We start from the raw sequence: 25,229 nt of genomic DNA, 5'->3' as shown, positions 1-25,229 counted from the left end.
TGTGGCATTTGCCGCATAGTTACTACTGCTGCTGCTGCTGCTGATGCTGGTGGTGCTGCTGCTACTGTTAGTCAGCGGCGTTCGCGTTCTCGCATTTAACGCTGCTTTGTGGCTATTGCTCTCCTCATGACCAATGGCATTGACATGATTGCTATTTACAAAATTGGCACTGAATTCATGTGTGGTGGTTGTGGTAGTAATGGCAGCGGCTGGCGGTCTATTTTGCTGCTGAGGCTGCTGCTCTAGCTGTTGGGTCAAATGGTGACCATTGGTGACCATCGCAGCCGGCGGTGGAGGTGACAGTGAGCTATTTGAGGACAGCGATGTGGTGCGCATACCGGCATCCGTGGAGGTCAAGTGGCCACCGTTTGCCGTCGCATTCCCGCTCTCGACATCGGTGGTGCTTGCCAAACGCTTAAACTTCTTGTGAAGATACCGTGAAATATTGCTGGACCAATCCCCGAGAGCGGGTCCATCGGTGGCGGGTGTGTTGTTATGATTGTTCGTGGCAATGGCCACTGGCTCCTTGCTGCTATTTGTGGCGCTGCTGTTGCTGCTGCTGTTGACTGCTGCCATCTGTTGTAGCGTCATTTTGCTATCACTTAGACTTGCTTTATCTTTACTACACTTAAATTCATAATTATTCTCACTAATACTATTATCACTGTGGTGGTTGTTGTTGTTGGTATTATTATTATTATTATTATTATTATTGTTGTTGCTGATGATGTGGTTGCTGTTGTCGACACTCGGCAGCGGCAACTCGCTCAGTTTATCTCGTGTACTTGTACTGGGTTTGCTAGTAGCAACATCTGCCGCTGCTGCTGCTGCTGCTGCTTTGGAGGCTGTTGACGTTGCTGCTGCTTGCTGCTGCTGCTGCACTTGCTGCTGCTGTTGCATCTGCCGCTGCTGCTGCTGCTGCTGCTGCCGCTGCAAGTCTGTTAGCTTTGTTTGTTGCTCTCTGGGTAACTGTTGCAGTTTCCCGATATGTTTGCTTCTTTGTTGATGTGACGTTTGTGGCTGTCACTGCTGTGGCTGCTGCTGCTGCTGCCGCCGCTGCTGCTGCTGTGGCACGTCGCGTATTGTTCACTTTATTGGTCTTGTACTGTTTGCCTGCGGTCTTGTAATGCTTGGCCGTTGTGGTGCTTGCATTTTCCATATTATTATCAAATTTATCAACCTGTGACGTATTCGCAGCGGCCTCATCTAAAGAAACAAACGAGAGAGAAAAGACATTCAAGCATTAATTTAATGTTAACCGCATAATTTAATTTTAGAGTTAATGCTAATTGTTATAACCATGATTTGGCTGCTTAACCACATATTTCTGCACAGTGACTTAGGCAACCTGCTTACAACCCGTTTTGGCCGCAGGAAAGGAACTGTTTATTCCTGCTGGCCACGAACTTGGCCGCTTTTCCTATGTAATTAAATATTTACTCTCGGCTAATATGTATACCCTTTAGCAGTGTGAATAATTGAAATGCACTTGCTGTTGGCCTTTGGATTTCCCATGACATTTCCCCCTCCCAAAAAAAAACTCAAACCCCTTATTAACATATATGTATTACTATTTCGAACACACACTATCAGGTCTAATTGGGGACTCAATCTTATCGTCAGCGATAGAATTCCACAGATACTAAACGCTCATTTTCCCGAGGAAATGGCTATCAATCCCGCAGAGCTTCAGGTGAATCACAAATCGCCAAATTCCCATTGAAAATCAATTTCCGCGACACTGTGAACGTGTCAACACATCGCATCGATAAAGCATAATGGCACAAATATTTCGTATGTGTTTTGTGTGTTTCTTTTATCAACTTTCTATTTTGAATCCCCGGCGACGGCGGCAGCAGAAAAAAAGTCAACAAATTGAATTTAGTTAAGGTTAAGCCCCACCTGTTGCACACACATATACCACCACGCAAAAAAAATAAAAAAGGAAAAGAAATATAACAAGCCAGACGACGATAGGCGACCAAAAAAATAAAGCGAAAATCCAAGAGAAGTGACAAGTGAAGTGTAATGACTGTTGCTGTCGCTGTTGTTGTGGTTATTGGTGTTATTGTTGTTGTATTCGTTGTTGTTGGGGGCTACCTTATCACAGAGCTTGCACACATGGAATTCAGAATGTGTGACAACAGTGCGTATCAGTGATATATAGTCCGAGGATTAAATAAATTAAAATACGTAAACTGCAGTCATTAGGTTCCACTAGCCAACAAATATTACTTCACCAACGCTTTAATTATTTGGAAATTATAACGTTTATAGCTTATTTTACATTGCTAAAGCTTAAGTATATTAATAAAACGATTATAATTGATATACCAGGATATTTTAAATATAATTATGTTTGACAGGAACTTTCCTATATAAATTACTAAACATAATCAGAACCTATTGGGAATTATAGTGATTTCAACTTAATTGAAGAATGGCAAATAATTTATAAATTATCAAGAAAGCTTTAAATTGATTACTTCAACATTTTCAAGTTCTTTTTACTTTTGTAATCAAACATTTAAAAAGGTAAATACCCGTATCACATTCTTTGTCACCGTTTTCACTGCTTCTAAGATTATGAGTCTCACTGTTTTGTTTTGTGTATATATTATATGACTAGCTTGTCGGGCGATTAGTAAGCCGGGGCAGTTCTCAAATCACAATCACATATGTACATATGTATACATATATACACAGAGGCCCAATGGATGGCTGAAAAACTCACTGGCAACCGAGTTGGGTCGCGTTAATTGACTCGACTGCGACTGTTTAGCATTCAGCGTTATTATTATACACATTATACGACTTTATACGATCGCATACGGCTCTCGTCTCGCCCCAGTGTGTTTACTCAATTCGTTATCAGCAGTTATAGGGCTTTCGAGCCGTGCGACCGCAAAAATAATCATAATAAAAAAAAAAAAAAAGAATTGCCTAAAAGTTCCATTGATAATGCCAAGCTGTATATACGTATTACGTATACGTACATACGTACATATAGCTGAAAATAGTGGGGGTATAATATATTTTTGAAATGTGCGAGTATTTGCCAGATTCATTATCATTATCGGTTATCAGTGGGGTACTATCGTGCGCCTGAGTCAGAAACAAAGTCCCCCGATAAGCGAACCCCATTGTAACCAAACTGATTGGGAATTTGCCGGACTGCAGACGCGTTGACGTCAGTTATCCGATAAACATATACTATATACATGTATTTATTTTAGCTGTCAGATTGTCAGCTTATTGGGCAATTAAAGTGGCATTCGTCGACGGCGCCTGTTTGCTGCTTCTGTTGGCGATTAGCTGCTCGGGGATCCAAATCCTAATTACATAATCACGTGTAGGAAATATGTGTATATGTACTTAACTTATTAATAAACGAATGAGTAGGTCAATTACAAGGCGTCAAACTGCGCCACAATTGAAATATGTGCTGCAAAGCGACGACTAGTTAGGCGATTATATGGAATTTCGTTTTGTTTGTTGCTAATAAAAACAAAAGCGGAACAGGGCAGCGAAAATAATTAATTTTGTGCTTGACTAAATAAACAAAACACTTTATTTTATAAAAGTTACCATGTACTCAATTAAATTAACAGAATTCAGAGGATTATAATGAGTCCAAAAATCCTCAATTTATGGAAATATTTTTCTAATTTTGAGGCATTTCTATGAATCATTTTAATAAATAGTTTTTTCACTCATTTTGCATTACTAAAAAGATCAGCTGTACATTAGCAACAACTTAAACTAAATGATACAGCTAACTAAAGTCAACCAACAGTCACAACAATATAATAAAATCAAGCTAGAATATTACAGATAAGCTAATCAGAATGGGGAGCTTTTAAAGACCCAAGAAGCAATTAAAAACCAGAAGACTCCTATGCCAAGATACCCTCCAAACACACTGAGAACAATGTACAAATCTACTTCAAGAGGGCCTGTGAAGCTTCTCAAAAACTTTCTTTTACATCACTTGGCTATTTTCCGTAAGTAAATCCATTTGGCACAGGCGTGAAGTAAATATTTAAATGACATTTTCCTTATCACGAATTTTAGTTTAACAATTTCAGTTCTAATTACGTTGGTTTGCCAGCATTTCAAGGCGTGAAAATATCAAGTAAATGTGAAACACAAGGGGGAATGCTTTTGCTATATGCATAAACTGAATAATTTGCATTCTCATTTACATGCATTTTTTATTAAGCCAGCGCCAGGAGAAAAACAATTGCTCCTGTTCAAAGTGCAATAAATAAAGCTATAGCAAATTATCAGGCAATGATATAGGGATGCACTGGAAAAATTGCAGTTATTGCTTTTTTTTTAATTTTACAAATTTTACAAATAAAATCATGGACATTTTTGTAGCTAAAGAAATGTGTATGTTTCTAATTATAATGCCTGAAAATTTTTACATAGGTGTTGTGTTTAAAATTCCAAGGGTTTTCTCTGAACTAAAAATTCCCATATCTTAATTTAAATAGAATATTGTAAATATTCTCAAGTTCCAAGTAAATACAGATAGGTTATCTTATTTTTTCAAGTGTATAAAGGCCTGCATGAGATTGATAAGTTGACGCAAATATTGGGCACACGCTATCGCCTACGTCACAAGTGCATTTCGCGATTGACTGAGTGACTGACTGAATAAAACAAAAATACATTAAAATGAGAAGAAACACAAGCACAAAATTATAAAAACACCCACCCACACACACACACAAACACACAGAGAGCAAAACGAACCGAGAGCTACAATAAACGAGGTGCGGCACAAAAACGGCGCCACAAAGTCCACACATCTGTCCACCAGTCAGTCGTTCCGTCTGTCCGTTTGCCATTCCGTCATTCCCCACGTGACGACGTCATCCCATTGCAAAAAGCAAAAAAGCACTAAGCACACTCGCCCACTTAGCAATTGTTTATAATTTATTAGCAAGCAGCGCGCTTTACAGCGGTGCGGTGCGCAAGTGTGATACGTCAAATTCACGGAAAAGATTCCGAAATTCCAGCGAACAACGAATGCCCGATAAAAGTCACCGAAAGAGAGTAGAAAATCACAAACGGGGAGCAACGGTGAACGGTGAACAGGAAAGAAAGAGAGACGTACCCAAGTTTAATTGTGACCACACGCATCCCACCTCATCTGTCTGTCCCGCTCATTTGCATTGCACGCAGGTATTGACGCACTGCCGTTATTGTCGTATTGATATTGGCGAATCACAGGCAAACGCAACAATTGAAAATGCACGGCGAGAAATAAAAAAAGGCTCGCGGGCGATGGGAAAAGCGAAGAATCGAAAAAAAGCGGCTATCGACAACCGACGCGACTGAAACATTTAAGGCAACTAGACGAGGCGACCAGCGAAATTCATTCAGAGCGTGTGTGCTCCGGTGTGTGAGTACGGTGTGTGTGCTGTGTGTGTGCGAAAGGAAAACGAAGAAGCGACCGAGCGGGGCAAAAACAAGTAAGAATGATAGAGCCGGGGGAGATTCGACTATTGAATACCCGGTAAACCACTATCATTGCATACTTTCAGGAGCTGCCAAATTATCTACACTCCTTAGCCAAGATTTCAATAATAATAAAGTCAAATTTATCAATTACTAATATAATTAAGGTTTGACGTTTTTTATAGAATTTGTTGTACCAATTTGTAAGGCTTCCTATATTGTATAGATGCTGAGATAAATTATCCCTAAAAGTATTTAGGGAAATGTAGATGTGGTTAATTAATTATTAAAAATTACAAGAAATAAACTTAAAGATTTTGTAAAGACCATAAGTAAAGTCTTACATACATCAAACTCTGATGGATACCTTTTAATTTCCTCTCTTATTAGGTATTAAAAACCGCGACGTCAGCGCGGGCAGCGTAAGAGTAAAAATACAAAAAAAATAAATAAATAAAACGTACAATAATCAAATAATTGCGGCAGCTTCGTCGTCGCCACCCCCCGCACACACACTAACACCAAGTAGGCACCACACACCGTCTTATTCGCAAAGCCCTCCCCCTCCCTCACACACAGTTGCAATTGTCAATCAAAAGTAAGCACAGGGTCGCTGCTTCTTCTTCATCTTCTTGCTGCTTTTGATTTTGCGGCAGCGCGGCGGACTGCGAAATGATCAAATCAAGCAAAAATAAAAATAAAGAGAAAAAAAAAGAAAAACAACATGAATACATCGTAGCCACCAACAACAGGTGACGCGGAGTACGAAGCGAAATGAAATGAAACGAAACGAAAGACTGTCGCCAGCCAGTCAGACTTTGTTGTTGTTGCTTCCCCTCTATTGTTGATTACGTACGCCACACACAGACATCCACGGTTCGTAAAACACGCGCACGCACACAGCCAAACACAAACACACCATCACACATCACATTCCCCCGCGCACAAATATGCGAAATTTTGCTGACTAAGGAAGGTCTGGGGAGCACCAGGCAGCGAAAACGAAACACGAGAAAAAAAAAATGAGGCAAAAAGCACATCGCGATAACAACAAAAGCATTTAAAAGCGTAGAAGCAACGGAAAAAAGTGATAATAAAATAATAATTGCTATAGCACACACACCGATCGCCACTGAGAGGGACAGAGAGAGAGAGAACACCAGAGTTGCCAGCAGCTGTGAGAGCGGGCGAGGCGCTCTGCTCCCCATCCCCTCCCACTCTTTCAGCACACGATTTGCCATGTGGCCCCACAGCCACTTCTCTCGCTATCGCTCTTTCTCTCTCTCTCCGACATGACTAAGCCAAACAACTTGACAACACTGTCGGTGGAATTGTGGGGCCGTTGTTGTTGTTTCTGTTTTGAGTCAATTCATAAGAAACGAGGAAACCCGCCGCCATATCGTTGTTGCTGTTGATTCGTGTTTATATGTGGCGGCGGCAATTGTGTTTGTGAGTTGGCTGGCATGAGCATGAATCAAGTTAAAAATTTTAATAATTTGTGGCTGAAAACGAGTTTAGCTTGTTGAGCTTTTTGCATGGGGGGAATGTGAGGAGTATGAATGTGTATGTGTGGCTACTCGTTTTCTTCATCTTCTTCGCCTCGTCTTTGTCCTCTTCTTCTTATTCGTGCTCCAGCTTGGACACTGCGATAATATTTTACACACCAATACAGGCGAAAAGAAGAGCTTGATAAGCGCTTTATGGCCATCTCTCTCTATGAAACCATAATGGTGCTGCTATTAGAGGAGGGGCAGGGAGAAAGAGGGCCAGTGACGTACCCGTGTCTCATTGTTATTGTTGTTGCCCACTCAGCCGTGGTGAAGTGTTATAGGAAATCAAATTAAGGCGATTAAAGAGCGAGCGAGTGCACGCGCTCTTGCCGAGAAAGAGGGAGCAAAGGAGATCACTCTCCCAGCGAGTGAAAGTGGTGACTGCTGAATGCCCTACAAGCCCTACCTTTGTGTTTATTTACAATATATTATAATTATAGTACAAATATTTGCAAGATGTATGTTTTATTAAAATAACAAAAAAAAAAACTATTTTTATAAATATAGATTTAGAAAATGCATAATATTTTTCAATTTCACAATATTATTTAAAAAAGAAGCTATGGAACCCCTTTAAAAATTTTAACGATCAACAATTGATAAGGCTAGGACAAAGAAATTATGCTTCTGGGCAAAACTTTGCCATTTACCGATAAGTTCGAAAGCAATTTGAGCCAAGTTAGTAAACAGTTTCCTTTATTTATTTACTAAGAAAGGGATTTCCAATGCATACTATTGATATAAACAAACACAGCGTGAAATTCCCATTAAAACCGTTGATAAACTTTTGGGAATTGCAAATACATTTAGGAAAATGGGTCTGACGTTGGTCTTTTGACTAATCTAAGTACTTTTTGTGAAATAGATTTCGGATTGGAGCTTATCACCTTGCCAGGGAGTGGATTCTTTTGTTAAGAGTGAAAGGTCAAGATACGGTTTCTAGAGCTTGAAAATAGATAAGATATGGGCCTTTGGTAAGTGCCAAGTGTAGTGAACCTTAATATCGGAAGCGCGATTTATCATCCTCCCGATGAGTAAGCAGTATTATGGATATTTTGGCAAACAGACCGAAATTCTCGCCAAATTATACAAATACACATTATACATTTTTCACATTAGCGCGGAAATTCCCAAAGTTTGTTTGACGTCAGTCGAAAAAGAAAATTTTTGTAAAGTCTATCGTGGGGGTAAAATTGTGTTCCGTTTGGTCCGGTGCTACTCAGCGATTGCCAAGGTTCCCTGGGCTTAAATATAGGTAAAATCTGTATAAACAAAAATTGATTTTTGGCACAGCGAAACGAAACAGAATCGAATACAATTTAGCACTTATGTATATGCCTTTCCCATATAGATTTATGGATTTGTATTTTGGGTCCGTTGCGGTTCTCAAATATTTATGGCCACAATCGGGCAAAACCAAATTGTAGATTAAATAAAGAAACTATAGCGAAACCAACGTTTAAATAATTCAAAATCGATTACGAACGTGATTTTTCTGCCAAGTGAGAAAGAGATAATTTTCAAAATACTTTTTGAAATCACAAATTTGCTTTCAATTGACTTGCGAATATTATTTATGATTATTGCACTGAGGAAATTACACTTGCGGGCGTGATAATCGTAAATAAAAAGAGTTCAAAGCAAATATTAAATTATATAGGTACGTATTCCGCAATTTGTGTAAATCGGCAAAGAGCCGAAAATGAAAATGTTATAAATAGCGGAATCCGTGGCGCAAAAAGTGTTAAATAATTGCCCCCGCCAACTGTTTTTTGTTTACACACAAAAACGAACAAAAACAATGGAAGATCGAGGATGGACGAGACTAAAAATCATTCGATAATTGTTGTTTATTTTTATTTTCCACTGTCTTTGACTTTTGACTTTGCTCTGCATTCTGCCTTCTTCTCCTGGCTGATAGAATTTGATTTTCCTCGATTTTCCATTTTGTTTTGGGTGCCGCCGCGCTAGAAATGTATTTTTAAATGCTCCAACTACGTAAGACGACATTCAAGTGTTTTATTTTAGACAGTAGACGGTATAGAGCCAAGTAGACGTCTGCTAAATATATATATAACCACATCTGCGTTTATATATCTATCGGCTCATAATATTTTTAGTTGCTCCTTCTATTGGCCTTTTGCGTTAGCACATTTTTGTTAAAAATTATCTATTTGTATTTGCTTTATGACAGCCAAATGGAAATCTCGAATCGATTTAATGATTATGCAATCTGCTTCACAGAATGCAAACCATAACGATCATAATTAAATTGTTCAACCCCCATCAAATGAATCTGGAAGATATGATATTCTTGATTTTTCACTCATTTTATGGCGCCGTAAAAGCAAAAGTTAATGACAGTTTTTCGCAATAATGTCACGTTATGCGCTTTGTTTTCGGGGGGGCCAATTAAATTAAACTGTTTATAAATACACGCCAAAACAAACGATTAGAGAAAAGAATCTCCAAATCGTGCATTTCTAAGCACAGAAAAGACATGAATATAATTTCTCACAAATTTGTGTACGTTGTTGTTTCGCCTTCTTAGCTTTTAATTTTTTTTTGCTTTTTGAATATAATTCTTATTTTTTGTTTTCTGCTTGTCTTGGCGTTTTGGCATTTGAAGGACGGAAATACGTTGGCGGCGTCGTGAATTTTTGCATATTAGCGAAAAGTGAGAAAAAGAGAAAAATCATAAATAAATAAAAATACAAATTTTGATAAATTCAAAGCGCTTACGTAGGCAACTTGGCGGAGCAGGTGCCGACAGGGGGGGATGGTTAAATATTGGGGATTGATTCGATTCGAAACGAATTCGTTTTGAAATGAGCCGACAAAATATATATTCACAGGCATGCGCAATGGGCATAAAAAGAATAGTAACTGGATTTCAGGCACTTCAAGTATTCGTATCTGTATCTGTATCTGGAATCCGAGGACTTCATATCCGTGTATCCGCAGAGTATCTGTTGCTGTTGTGTTGTCAAGGTCATGACTGCTCTTTAGGGGTTGCCCAGCCGATAAACATGTGTCGTCATTCTCATTCCCCGGACAGGGCATTCCTCAAAAACTCACGCAAAACACACACACACACGCACACACACAGTCACAGAGCATTAAAGGCGGAACGTATTATAACTGTTGCATGTTTAATTGTTCGTAAAACACTTGAGAGCAGGCCTAAAGATACATGTACAGATATATACAGTGATACTTCGTATATTAAAGACGAAATTGTATACTTTGTAGGTTGGAAAAACTCACAGAATGCTTTGTTTATATAAGAATTTGTATAGCACAACTTGTAGTTTTGTTTGGGAATAGTTTTCAGATACTATTTCTATTTAGAGTGTTTTGCTGGAAGGTTCTACTGTAGTGACGAGATAGCGATATTCCCTTGCGGATGCCCCGTGGTGCAGTATTTAAGTGGATTTCCACCTTTCGTTGCATTGTGCCCGTTGTTGTTGTTGTTGTTCTCGTCGTGTCAATGACGTTGCAAGCCTTTTGTCTGTCCATATCTCTATCTCTCTTTCACGCTGACTGCATAGCCAGGTATCCTGGCGCCGGCTTAATTTACCTTTTGGCTGGGGCAAAAGGTAAGGGCGAAGCGCAGGTAAATCTCAGGTAAAACGCCTCAAAGTAGTTCAAGTCCAACAAAAAAATCTCTTATTGTTGCTGCACAGAGTGTTCCCTCTCTCTCTCTCTCTCTCTCTCTGTTTTAATCTCTCCTGCTTCCTCGCACACACATACACATACTAATGCGAAGATTATCCACTCACCCGCACACGTTTTTTGTCTGCTGTCGCCGACGCTGCTTCTGCTGCTGTTGTTGTTGTTGGTTCTGGTTCAACTGAGAACTAAAACTAACACAAATCTGATATTGCGGCCCGGCCGCGGGGTTGCCCAGATTTGTATTTGTTGCCTTCTCAGCTTGCTGCTTCTTTCGTGTATTGTATTCTCAAGAGATCTCTCTCCCCTTCTTTTTTGACTTTTGTTTATTTTGAATTTTCACAGTTTTTCTCGGAATTCCTTGCACTAGCACTCGCACTGGCACTCGCACGCACTTACTCGCACTCACTCACCACACATTCCTACTCCTCACTCGCCAGTCGCTCTCTCTTCGCGGAGAGAGGAAGACTTTGATTTTTGCACTTTGTGTGAGATTGTATGTGAGCTGGTGTGTGCTTTGAATATTTTGTCGCTTTGCACCGCAGCTAATTAGCATATTATGACATTCATTTCGCTGTAACCTTTCCTCCTCTTCTTCTTTCTCGCGCGTTTCTTCGCTCGTTTTGTGGTATGATCTAATTTGATTAATACAAAACTTGTTGTGGCGGCTGCACTCGCACTTCGCCCACACACACACACGTTGGCATTTCACACACGCACACAGAGACGGCCGGGCTTTCGTATGTTCCGTTCTTTTGTGGTTTCTTTGCCTTTTGTTTATGTTGCGCTGCGTTATTTATTCCGCTCTATTCCGCCTCATCGTCGCCTCAGCCACACGAACAACGGACAACCACACAGCTCAACGAATGATCGAAGAATGGCGGGCCCGGTTGAAGCCGGCAGAGGCCGAGGCCGCTGCGGCAGTGGCAGCAACAGGCAGCGCACAATGGGACGAACAACCACTTCTTGTGGGATTAACTAATAACTTTAACACGAAGTAATTGATGTTGAGATTTTGTTTTTGAAATCGTGTTTAATTATAACACAAGAAATATTTCTTTAATTGAGCGGTAGAGAATTTATGCTGTCAATATACGTTATAATTGCGCATCCGTTTTTAAATAATAAATACGTTTTTTTTTGTAATAGGAATAGAAGGAACACGGATTTATTAAACTATTAATACAAATCTTTATAACCGTAAAATATTTTGTCATTAAAGCATTTGTTAAATGGGTCTTGGCCAAAAAATCTAGTCGTTAGTCCCATAGTGCGGCGGCGTTTGTTTAACCCTTGGCCGATCGCAGAATGCGTTTTCTGGCACATACAATATAGATTCTTGATCTCATTTAAAGATAATTTGAAACGCAGAAATTCAATAACTTATAATACAATGCCTTTTTGATTTTTTCGTCAAGTTCTTTAAGTTATTTTATGCGTAATATTTAAATTATTATCATTTTGCTGAGATAAACACATACATTAGATTTATATTACATTCTGCGGTTATTCTGGGAAACTTCCTTGCGAAGTAAGATTTATCTCGCAAATATAATTCAGTATTTTAAAACTATCTAAATATCACTTTTAATTTAAATATTTAAAACATGTTAAAAATTCCCTGCTCATTATGGAAAAATTCATTCTGTCGTCATATTTATCTCGTAAATAAACCTTAATGTTCACAAACTTATCTTAATATCGATTATTATTAAATTATTTAAAGCATATAATAAAATCGTGATATTTTCAGAATGAAAACTACATTAGTTCGTTATATTTTTATTGTAAATAAACTTTATTATTTGTAAACGTATTTAAATACCCATTTTAACATTTTAACGATTCTTTTACATTTATTTGAACTAGTTTTATTTAAAACATGTATTAAATTCTTAGCTGATTCTGAAAAAATTCCTTGGCTAAGTCCTTGTAATCTAATCGTAAATATCCACCCTGGTGAAATCTAGTGACAAAGTCAAATAAACTTTGAAAATTCACATAAATATTTTTATTTTAAAGTAATCATTGTTTTTTTCGAATAAAGCAGAGAAATAAATCATAGCTATCAAGGGCTATTATTAAAATGTGTCTTTCATGGGTTAATTTGGCGTTTTTCAGTATCGATCAACTGTTTCGGTCCGTCAAATGCCGTCGTGTGGGCAAATAGTTGCTTATTTTTGCACTGCACCCAAAAAACACAATTTATTCTAGCAATTAGATATTCATGTTTGGTTTTGCTTTTCGTTTTTTGCTATTTGGCTTTTGCCAGCTTGTTTGCTATATGTTTTCTTGACATTAAATGTGTTGTTGCATCATTAACCCCATAAAGCCTGAACCGCCCCTGTGTGAATGATTAAGAGTAAACGACAAGAACAAGAACAACAACAACTGAAGCAAGTGAACTGGCGTCGCCAAGTCGTCGGCTGTTGCGCTTCATGGTATGTGTGAGGTGAGTGAGTGAGTAAGTATGAGTGTGTGTTCTTTGCCGCCTGCCATCTCTTTCCGGCCAAAGTGATTTGCTCGCCCCAGCAGACATATGGCGCTCAATGTTTCGCTCTCCTTCCACGAAATGAGCGAAATCACTTTTTTCTCCTTCTCAACTCCTCCCCCTCCTCCTCATCCACAACAACGGCTGCTTCTGCCTCTTGCTTGCTGCTGCTTCTTTTTATTCTCTCTCTGTTGTATTTTGCTGCGTATTTCTGCTGCCCGCGAGGAAAGCCCGCCCGCAAAATGTTCTATTGTTATTGCTCTTGTTGCTTTCTGTTGAATAAAAACAAAACAGCAAAGGCAAAGGAAAACAGAAAAAAAAACAAAACGCGTCAAGTGAGCGCCGCCGCGTTCTTGGCTTATTAGATCAATTGGTTTTGCACTTTTTGTTGCTGCGCTGCGTTTATTTATACATTTATTCAATTTCCCCCGCTGTGTGCCGTTTTTAGTGTACAGTTTTTGTTTGCTAATTTATAGTTGAGTGTATTCTTATTATTATTTTTCGGAATTTCAGGAATTGCAATCTTTTGTTAACGTTTGCAATTGAATTTTACTGAGATTTAAAAATCAATAAAATAAAATATACATTTTAAACTTTTGTAATATGACCACAAAATATAGAATTTAAATTTGAAATGGAAATGATTTAAAATTAAATTATAGGAATTTAGCAAAACTCATATGAATCAATCTAGAAAATTGTTTTGAAGTGTCAAATAACTATAAATCAAAAATATATTATTATATTTAAGAAAATTATATATATTCTCGGAATACAATTTTTAAATACTTTGTTTTCTTTAAACAGGAAGTTCATAAATTACGAACTTGAGAACCTGAATATATAAAAAAATGTATGTATAATACCCAGATATTAAAAGGTGACCCATTGAACTTCTAATCAAATCAATCAGCTTTGGATATTAATTTTGTGACAGCCGTAAAAAAAAACAGTCTCCATAAATCACTTTCCCCGCTTTGCAGCCATTAAAAATCGATCTCCGATAACGATAGCTAGTATTACCACAAAATAAAACAGCAGTAACGGTACTAGTGTGTCTGTGGAAAAAAAATTCCCATAAAGTCTGAAATTTTCTGTGCCAAATCGAACGGAAGCGATTCGATAAGAAACTATCACACACATGCGCTCGCTCGAAACATATATGTATGTATGTATATATTTATATATTCCAATGGAATCGGAATAGTTTCCAGTGTGTGTGCTCAGATGTACATTTATTTAGACAGTTGACGAACGATAACGCTCAACACTTGGTCGCTGCCGCTGGGGCCCCGGTGATGATATCACGAAGAAAGGTAAACAATCTAATCAATAAACACAATCAAGCGAGGACGAGTGGTACGCACTCGTCGTCTATTAGGGCGACACGTATGGATATGTACATCTATGTATATATGTATGTTTGTAGATATGTCTACATAGGCGTCTATATGCCACACAAAGAGAATATATCATCATAGTTGGTCATCCGATACCTATCTTTTTCATATCTGTATGAAATTGAGCCTATCTTTGACTTTACGATTATAATTCTTAACTATTCTTATATATTAATTGTATTTTTAGGGTATAAAATCATATCATACTCGAAATGAAGTTCATAAATATTTTAAAATGATAAGGAATACGAATAGGATTAAATCAAAATGATTAAGGTTTATTAGTAAATGAATCTATCTATATCTTCAATAGAAACACCTTTTACTATTACTTTTTTCCCGTGTAGCATGTGTGGGTACTCGCTGCTGCTGTGTAATACCAGTTGTCGGTACTCGTATCGGATTCATACTCGCACTCGTACGATTAATCGAACACGACGACTACGACGACGACGACGCTGCTGCCACATGCACGCGACGATTGATTACAGCAATAAAACGTCTATCGCATCGATTGATTTTAAAAATACGAACGAAACCCACACAGATACGAGCACAGCGATCAGTGTGATCACTGCACGGCAACAATTAACCAAGTATCTGAGTATCTGTGAGATGGTGCGAGTATCTGTGCGCAAACATAAATAGGCACAAGTGGCCGACGGTCTCAAACTGCAACAATAACTACAATAAAAACAATAAAAAATACTAAAAAAAAAAAACACACCAGGCGTACGTCGCCCCCATCGATGGGTTCTTACTCATTCACGCATTGGGTAATCGATACACAAACACACACACACACACACACATGGAGAAACTCTGCTCAGCCGCCAAATGAAACCATTAAGCGCTACATAAAACATTCGTCAAAAAAAGGGGGGTGAGGTGGCGGTTGAGGGGGCAGATGTGGTAAGAGGGGGCTGGGGCATGGGCGATACTGGAAACATTGCAACCAGAAGCTACGATCGCCAGTCCCGCCAAACTGGCGACAATGCCACACTCAGCCAAACTGTGCGATCATAAGTAAATAAATACTACACTAGAAGAAAATTTTGGGAAATTTTAATGAGAAATTTAAAGTAAGAAAAATAAATAAATAATACATTTTGGCATCTTTCTTATTTAATCATTATAACCCTGTATTTAAAATATATCATTATCATAAATATTATATTTTGTGTGAAAAGATACTTGTAAAAAATATTAAATTAATTTTCGGGGGTCTAAAATGGTTCAAAAAACTTGTGGCATTAAATATTTAGTTAATGTTTTTGGGTTTCTTGAATATTTTCTCATTATAAGCTAGATTCAAAAAGGTATCTCATCCTATTTACCATCCCATAGAAACCCACTCAATTTACAGATACTTTTAAAATAAGTTAAATATTATCTTATAGGTACTTTTAAAATAAGTTTAAGCAATAAGATAAATTTTAAAATATGATTTAATTTATCGTATTATTATAAATAAACTCCAACTCTATCTAAAGATACTTTTAAAATAAGTTTAAGCAATGAGGTACATTTAAAATAATTTTAAAAGTATCTATAGATGGAATTGAAAAATAAAAATACGATAAATTTAACATTCATTTAAAATTATCTAGTATCTGTTTAAAATATAAATGACTGTTAATCAGTATTTATGAAAGATACTTCTTCCATTGGGTGCATTTTATAACAGTTCTGCTCTGGGAATACTTGACTTTTCTCTTCAAATATTCTAAATAATATGATTTTTCTTTACACATATTTTCTCTCTGTGTATCAGGCACGATCGGCAGCAACGACTTTGGCTCCAACTCTGGCGCAGACAGAACAGACATCGCAAACAATCAGAGACCCAAACAACAACGGCGACGTGATCATGTCTGGGCCGTTCGTTCAGCCGCTGGATCTTTTAGTATTCCACTCTTTCACTCTCTCAGTTGCTCAGTCTTTCAGTTGTTCAGTCTTTCAGTCTTTTCAGCCGTTCAGCAAATGTTGGCGACGTCGTCGTCGCCGTTGCCGTTGCCGTTGCCGTTCGGCGGCTCCAACTTTGTTATTATTACCGCTCGTGCACATGCCCCCAACATATCTGCAGAGCAAACAGGTTTGACCATTCACTTGAACCGCTTTTGGGAGTCGCCACCAAGTCGAGGTTCCCGAGGTGAAGGGCAGGACTGGGGCGAAGCAAGGCGACGCGACGAGACGAGACACAGGGGAAGGCGTCTTCTTCGTCATCGACATTAAACGTAATCAATAGAGCGAACTTCTTTAATTGAGCATCGTCAACGTGCGAGAGACAAAAGCGAAGCGACAATCAAAACTAATTGAATGTACAGTGCAAAAAATACAGAAGAAAAAAAATGGTAGAAAAAAAAGAGTATTGATTGGCTTTATGTCAAGTTAAAAACAGGGAACGAAATGGGATCAGGAAAGTAGGACTATAAAATCATGAGATTCCGGAAAAGATTCCCATTAAAGGTCTTAATGAAACTGTGCTTTTGATTCACTTGAAGGTTTTGCAATTATATATATAATGTTTATATAATATGTTAAATATCAGATCTAGAAATTACAACCAATTTTAACGTTATAAATTTGACAGTATAAGCGAAGTTATAGATCTAAAACTATTGTTTCTATAATGAATATACAAAAATGCCAAGTTTTTGGGTTTAAAAATAGATGTATTATCTTTTTCTTGATATAAAACAATCAATACAATTTTCTTACAGATCATAATCGAAGTTATAGACCAATAAACCTAGTTATAAGTATTTTTTATTAACTTAAATTCTATATAAAATTATTATTATTATTATTTAAGTATATTTTTCTTATCTTAAATTCAAGTAGAATCAGAATATTTAAATACATATTAACCCACATTTGTTCTCTGCCGCTTTAATAATAACCCAATATCCGTTTTGCATATAATTATTAGACACATAACCCACCCTCCAAAAAGGGGTAATTATGCATTGCATATTTATGGGCGCTATCGATTTTGGCAGTCAAAATGGCAAATTGATGGAGCTGCAAACAAAGGCAAAAGTTGGCCAGACAATTTGCTACCAAGTAAAGACCCAGAACAAGACCAAGAACAGGTATTAAAGCGGTTGTCATGGATAAAAAACGGAAACTATGGAGGGGAAGTTCTATCCACGGAGTGGCGTGGGAGTGCCAGACTTTATTATAATGCTTCCGTTGATCGATGGGTTGGTCATATATCAAGGTGTGTGCTAAGATATATATACACACATATGTACCTTTTGTTAATTGAATCAAAATAAGATTTTATGAGGCTTAAATTGAGCTTTAAAAAAGTAAATTAATTGTATATAAATTACTAAAGGGTGTGTTTTGAGGTTTATTATAATATAATATATAAAACTGTAAGCTTTATAAGCTCTATATAAAATGAGTAATATTTGTACTATTTTATATTTAATCTAAGCAACCCAATTTGTATGCAGCTGTACAACGAATATTCTAATCACTATGAAATCATCAATAACAAATTAAAGAAGACACTTGTTTGTGAATTTAGAACATTGCCTCAAGCAGGGAACTCTATATAAAGAGAGATAACGCTTGTATTTATACTGAGAAAACAGAGCCGATTTCCATGAACATCATCTCTATTTGAGCACTATCAGTGCCTGGCCTTTTCCTTTTAAAATGTGTGTGTGTGTGTGTCTTTTTTAGCCCGCGGGGGTTATCACTAATGTGGTTCCAGAGTTTCTTAGTCAGACAGCCTGGTGTATGGATGTATTTAGTAGTTGTGGTGGCTCTAACTCAATAGTGACCGAATGCGTCAGCGCTGAATAAATAATGCCTAGACCTTAGTCAATGGCCAGCTACAAGTTTTTTTTTCAACATTAGAGTGAGGCACCAACACAGAAGTGTTTCTGACCGCTTAACTTGGCCATTAGACTCTATTGTCGATTGCTCATTTGTTGACACGCAACGCTGGCTTTTGGCCTGGCCAGCCGGTGGCGGCAGTCAACAATATAAAACCAAAAGAAACAACAAAAAATATAAATAAATAAATACAAAAAAACGATGTGTTACTCACAAACACTTGGAGAGGGTGGTGAGAGGATGGATTTCAGCTATTTGAATTTATTTGCACAACCAAAATGAACCAATAACAACAATGCAAAAGGCCTCCTGGGGTCTGCTTATGATGAATCAAGTGGAATTTACATATATATTCCAGATATATATATTCCATATATTCCAGGTGACCCCCATAAATTCTCTGTTTTAAGATACTAAAGATTTCTGGGGAATTATACTCGAGTAAAGTCTATAAATGATTTATTTCATTGCTTATAAATCGTTTACTCAAATAATAAATAAAGCATTGTCAGAATTAAATGGTGTTTATCTTGTTTTCTTTAGGATTTAAGGGTAAAAGCTGATATTAAAAATCAAATGCTATGGTAAATAATCTTTTTGCGGAATTAAATTGTCTGACAATTTATTTATGGGGAATTTCCCTGAAGAGGTAAGTTTCATAAGTTCAAAGTAAACTTATTTTATAAAATAATACCCTTTAGCTTATCTAAAAAAGTTTTTCTCCTATTAATATTAAATTAAACAAATCTATATATTTGCATATCATTAATCGTATGATTGTTCTGGTTCTACATTGTTCATAAATACTTTTTCAAAAATAAACCCTTTCTTTTAAATATCTCTAAAAAGTATACTAATTAAGACATCATTTTTTATACTCATATATTCAATAGATTATAATACTATATATTTAACAAAATATTCTATACAACTTTTATTATCAAAATATCAGTAATTTGCCAAATTAAATTTTGCAAAACTAAAGTTCCCTTAGATACCCTGACCACCTTGGCTTGGTAAAGACCTTTTTGGTATTTCGTCTTTCGTATTTGTTTTTCAATATATTCATATGAGACCCAATTGTTTGGTAAACAAATTGTATAATTGCGTCTAAATTCCCGTTGAATTGAATTTTTGCCCAGAGTATTTGCGATTCGTTGATTCGTTGGCTGAGTTTTGTGTACACAATACAAGTCCCAAGTAGATGCTGCCGCTGGGCTGTTGATTTTACTTTTTGCTTTTGCTGATTGGGAATCGCCAGTTTGGCGACTGTGAGCTCGCACAGCTATAGATACAGATACAGATACAGATACAGATACGACGCACTCGTCGGCGGCAGATACTTTTATACACATTCTTTTGCCGCGTACTTGTAGCGTCTATGAAATCGCTTTATATTAAGAGAAAGAGAGCCAGCGTAGTAAATAAAACGCAAAACGCGAGACGCCAACGAAAAATATATGCCGTGGAATGCGAATCATCAGACGCAAGACGCGTGTATCTCTAGCTGTAGATGTATCTGTATCTGTTGCTCTATCTGAGACATCTACTACATCCGATTCGTAACTGCAGGGGGATTCTTTTTCGGCCCCAGGGCCGCAAATATTTTTGCATAAGCCAAGTCAAGCAGCTGTTTATAGCCTCACATGTCAGCTAATTGAATCGCTTTTGGGTTCAGATCTCGCAGACATCAGCGAGACAGCCTTAATCACTTGCGTCAATGGATTTGCTAGCCGTTAACGCTTACCTGGCCGAAACGAGCAACGAAATGGTTTCGAAACAGACGGAATGGCATCATTACGCCCGGGTAACGGATTTTCCCGGGTAAAACCCATAAAATCATCAATAGACCTTAAGGGATTTCGCAGACCAAGGATCAGCACTCCTCGGGGCCACTTGACTTGAGGCACTTGAGCCTGGCGCTAGTTTCTAAATCCCTTAAATCCCTCCAGGACAGGTCAGACTTTTCGGCTGCCGGTAATTAAAAGTTGGCAGTGAAAAGCAGCAAAATTTAAATTAGACGCAGGTAGAAGTGAAAATTTCCAAGGAAAATCCTTGCCTTACAAAAGTATCTTTTGAACTCGGTAAGTGAAAAACAATAGCTGTTGAGATGCAGTAAAAGATAAACCTGATCTGCTAAGATAATATTTGTTTTAATAAGGGATCTTGATCTTACTATTAATAATTATAATAAAAATAAGAAAAGCTAAGATAATATTATGTCAAAGTATGGAAACATAAAGTTATTTAATTTTAATTGATATTTTTACAAAAGTATCTGGGTCAATCTTGCTCTGTTTTCAGTATCTTTTATTTGACTTTTTGACCCAATCTTAAAGTTATTCCATCTGTTATATATCTGCCCGATATTGTCGTATTGCGAGTATCTACTAGATAGTATCTACGTCACGTATGGGCTTATCGGAATGAAAGTGAAATGCGGTTGACTTTGGCCAATATCTAAGTACGGCATAATCTTTTCCGATACGCTGGCACACACACCGAGCTACGCAGATACCTTATTGTTTTGCTATATATATTTATATATATATATATGTACTTTCTTGGAGTACATATATAAATAAGCGTATTTAAGTGGCCGTGTGAGGAAAGAACTCTGCCGTGAATCACGCCATTTGGGCTTATCAACCGAAGCTCTCATCGGTTCTATTCCAGTATTTTATGCCTATGTGCAGAGCACGCACTTTATCAATCCATATGCATATGTATGTGTGTCTGAGTATCTGTGTGTGGCTTTGTATCTGTGAGATTGCTTTGTGCTTGGCACCCATAACAACTGTATTAAACGCCATTCGACATGAGTGGAAGCCCATCTGCTTTCCCCCACACACAATCCGTATCTATAAACATTTCTATTTTACTTTTAGTTTTTTTTTCACTTTTTTTTTCCGGGAAACCTTATTGATAGGCCCCCTGAAGGTCATTTCTATATCTCCCTCGGTTTAGTTCTCTATCTAAGATTCGTTGGAAAGTCGTTGTATTATTTATGCCTTAACAGATTGTCAGATGTTTGACTGAGTCATGGTAAATACTATGTATATCAGGGATTTTCTGATATGTTAATTACTTAGAAGTGGAAATTTCAGAAAAAGATTAGTAGATATTTCATAATATATTGAAATATATAAAACATGTAAGCTTATATAACCTATTAGGTTACTTAATCCCTTAGAAATAATAAAAGAGTTGGAAATCTCTTTAAGGAATACCTAAAAGTATGCAATAAACCGAATTCTGTTGGTGAAAAGCAAGTAAATTTTATACATCATATTATTAGATGCATTTAAACGCTATTTCAAATCTTTTTAATAATTTAAAATTGATTAAATTAAGTCAGAATAAGTCCTTACCTTTTAGTTTTTCACGTGCCGTTTCCAAAGCACTTTTCCTTGAATTCACAGTGGATTCTACAATAAAAAATAAAAGAAATCAAGTCTTAGTAAACAAATCTCAAAGAAAGCATATAAAGTTTACAATACTATGTTAAATATTCAAGTGCATTCTCAATGCTAGATGCTGAGACAAAAAAAATGCTCCCACACAAAAACTGCCACTGGCATTTCCACTTGGTGACGTCAAATGCGAAGGCCAGGAAAATACCGAGGCGCACAAGAGAAAATCGAAGCGAATCGGATATAGAGGAAAGTGCACAGACACTCACACACACTCACACACACACCCACTTCATAGTCAATAAAGTATTCAAATGGCGTTTTTAGTGGGGGAAAACCCCGAGTAGAGGCAGAGGCCAACTGTTGCCAATTTCCATGGTTCGAAATTTAGGAGGGAGGGAGTCCCATCATCAAAACCAGGCTGAAAATTCATTCTGTTTACAGGCCAATTTTCTGCCCTGCCCTGCTCTTTGCTAATTTTAAAATAGATACATTTTTCCCTATGCTGTGTGTGTGTGTTTGTGTTTTGTTTTTGGGTGGGTGAAAATCTCGTACCAATATAATTTGAAATATTTTCGTTGGATTTTTGCGCAAAGTGAACGTGAAAAACGCATTGACGAGTGTTTAAAAATAGCTTTTTTTTTGGGTATATGTTCTTTGCCAAATTGTGGCGAAATTCCCAATGAAGGCACTAAAAATACCGCTACTGAGAAATCTTTTAAATTGAAATCTTTTTTTCCTTAGATTTTCTATGAGCAGCTGTCCCCCAGACACTTGAAATGACGCACTTTTTTTTCTGATTTGATAAGTGTGAAGATTAGTATTTGAAAGCAAAATTGGGAATGCCCCTTTTAAGGGGAAATAAAATCTAGATTTTCCTTAACAGTAAAGAACATAAATTTAGCTTTAGTTTTTAGGAGAAAGCAATGCGATTTGAAATCGTTGGGATTGATATATATTTTTTGGTTGCAAGTATTCAAAACTTAATAAGAAGTGTAGGAATTTAAAAACCAAAACATTAAACCTATTTTTAAGCTAGTTTAGCAAGTGAATAAATCATTTTTTTTATTGATATATCATGGCAAAATGCTTAATTAATTAATAATAATATTAATTCATATTTTATCTCTAATTGTTAATTACAGCCCCTATTACTTAGGGAAAACCCTTCTGTACTATTAAGAAGACCATTTAAAATACACACAGTACCCCTAAATGTGATTGTGGAATATTGAATGAGGCAAAATGATGTGTGCTTATCAGCTGTTTGGGTTAGTTGTGGTCAACTTTATGGACTTGCTGTTGTAAAGCACTCGAGTTAAATCGCCTCAAGTGGCTGCACTTTGTACGCTCTCAGCGATAAGCCAAAACCAAAGCCCCCCAAGATCCCTTCTTCCAGCTTGTAAGGAGCCCCGTAAAATATGCAAGGCAAGTTGGCCAGAACAAACTTATGTATATAAATATAAAAAGAGAGATATATATATATAAGAGAGAGAGAGAGAGAGGTGGAGAAAAAACCTGCATGCAAATTAAAGCGGACACCAGGCAACCAGCAATGCAAGGCAGGCAACAGAGGCAGCCAGCCAGCTTGCCAAGAAACCTGGCTAAAAACATTGTTGGCCCAGGTAGGACGCCCCCCTCCGTGAAAGTCGAGAACGTGGCCCCGATTGCTCACGCATCTCCATCTCCAATCGCATCTTCCGCTCCAGGTTCCCAGCTCACAGCTCCCAGCTCCTCCGATCTCCTCCAGTCTCTGCCTTTTTTTTACCACCTGCCTCACTTGTTTATGGCCGCGACTTGTTGGCGACCAACTTTGGCTTTGGCTCTTCGACTTTGGCTTCTCCTTGTTGCCAAAGCGGAAACATGCGCATCAAAGACGCAGCAATAAATGCACTTGCCAAAAAATTAATATAAAATTAAACAATGTATTTCAAAAGCTTTTTAATTAAAATAAACACAAACTTGAGAGTTACATTTTAATTGTTAATATAATTAAAAGTAAAACTGTATCAAGATGTTTAAGTGCTTTGAATATTTGATTTAGATTCTCTTAAGTTTATATAAAACAAAAAAGGAAACTATGTTTTGAAAGACGAAGTTTATGTACCCTAGCAGTTTGCAATTAAATTATAACGTCGAATCGTTAATTTTTTAATACTAAGCTAAAAATTGGAATTTTTTGAATATATATTTTAAATTGCCACTTTTATCTAAAAATTCAAATATTAAGAACTCATAACTAAGCCAAAAAAGCCAAAGTTGTGATTCTGAAAGCTTTACTATGTAAGTTTTTATTAGATTAATAAATCTGCGTACTCAATTTAAAAATTAAAATAATTAAACATTTTGGCAATTTTTGACACATTTTAATGATGTAACCCCTTATAACATTTTGAAAATTTTGAAAAAAAATTTTTTTTTTGCTGGACATAGCTAGATTGATTCCGCTTTTGATGCTGATCAAGAATATATATTATATATAGTTATAGGGTCGGAAATTACTCCTTCACAGAGTTAAAAGCATCTGCACCCTGCAAAGGTATTAAAATGGTTTTAAATTTCAGATAAATCTGGCTTACATGGCGTATACTTAACGTAAAAGCAATTAAATTAAGTATACGCCATGTGTTCTATATGAGAGAATAGTTTAAAAATTTATAAAGATATTTAGTTACAAAGCAAGTTTAGCAATTCAATTATACCATCGAATCGGAAATCGATCAAAACTAAGCTTTAAATATTTGATATTTATAAATATTTGTATATGAAAATGGAATATACAAATCGAAGTTTAAAAATGTCATAACTAAGCCAATAACCCATTAATTTAAATTCGGTAAACTTTCCTATGTTAGTTTTTGTTAGGCTTATAAATCTACATACTTAATTTAAAATTTAAAAAAATTAATTTTTTTTTGCCAATTTTTCACAATTTTAACGATGTAACCCCTTATAAAAATTTGAACATTTTTTGAAACTTTTTTTTTTCTACCAAAGATGGCTAGATCGATTCTGCTGTTGATGCTGATCAAGAATATATATGATTTATGGGGTCGGAATTGAGTCCTTCATAAAGTTACAAGCTATTGACTAGAGGTATAAAAAATTCCCATAGTTCCTAATGGATTTATTTCAAATAAATTGAATTGAATGATAATAACATTTAAGAAACGCTTAAAATTGTCAAGTTTTAGCTTTAGTTATTATTTAGCTTATATGATATATTATTATATATATTATATTTTATATTTTCTATCATAAAAAGTTAAAAAAACAGCAACCTGTATTTTGTTTAAATGAAAGTTTCGCTTCCAGGAAATTGAATGGGATATATCACGTTTTTTTTCTGCGTGCATGACAGATTGAAATTGGCAATGTCGTC

The 25,229-nt window shown here is 36.7% G+C and overlaps 1 protein-coding gene and 1 long non-coding RNA gene across 2 annotated transcripts in view; one reads left to right on the top strand and one right to left on the bottom strand.

Moving 5' to 3' along the window:
- Positions 1-849, bottom strand: part of shn (zinc finger protein schnurri) — a 9,329-nt gene extending 8,480 nt beyond the window's left edge. Inside the window, exon 1 of the mRNA XM_020962319.2 lies at positions 1-849. This exon is cut by the window's left edge and continues 408 nt beyond it. Coding sequence (XP_020817978.2) covers positions 1-591 — 591 coding nt within the window. The 5' untranslated portion in view covers positions 592-849.
- Positions 850-14,404: 13,555 nt separating this feature from the next.
- Positions 14,405-18,083, top strand: LOC147644334 (uncharacterized). The gene is made up of 3 exons (XR_015270533.1): positions 14,405-14,498; positions 16,357-16,488; positions 16,555-18,083. It is a non-coding gene; the product is annotated as an uncharacterized LOC147644334 (long non-coding RNA).
- Positions 18,084-25,229: the final 7,146 nt, after the last annotated feature.

Source organism: Drosophila serrata, unplaced genomic scaffold (genome assembly GCF_035046125.1).
Source record: "Drosophila serrata isolate PLE 108 unplaced genomic scaffold, ASM3504612v1 contig_184, whole genome shotgun sequence".
NCBI classification, from domain to species: Eukaryota; Metazoa; Arthropoda; class Insecta; order Diptera; family Drosophilidae; genus Drosophila; species Drosophila serrata.
The sequence above is the reverse complement of the archived record's forward strand: the minus strand, read 5'-3'. Positions and strand labels throughout refer to the sequence as shown.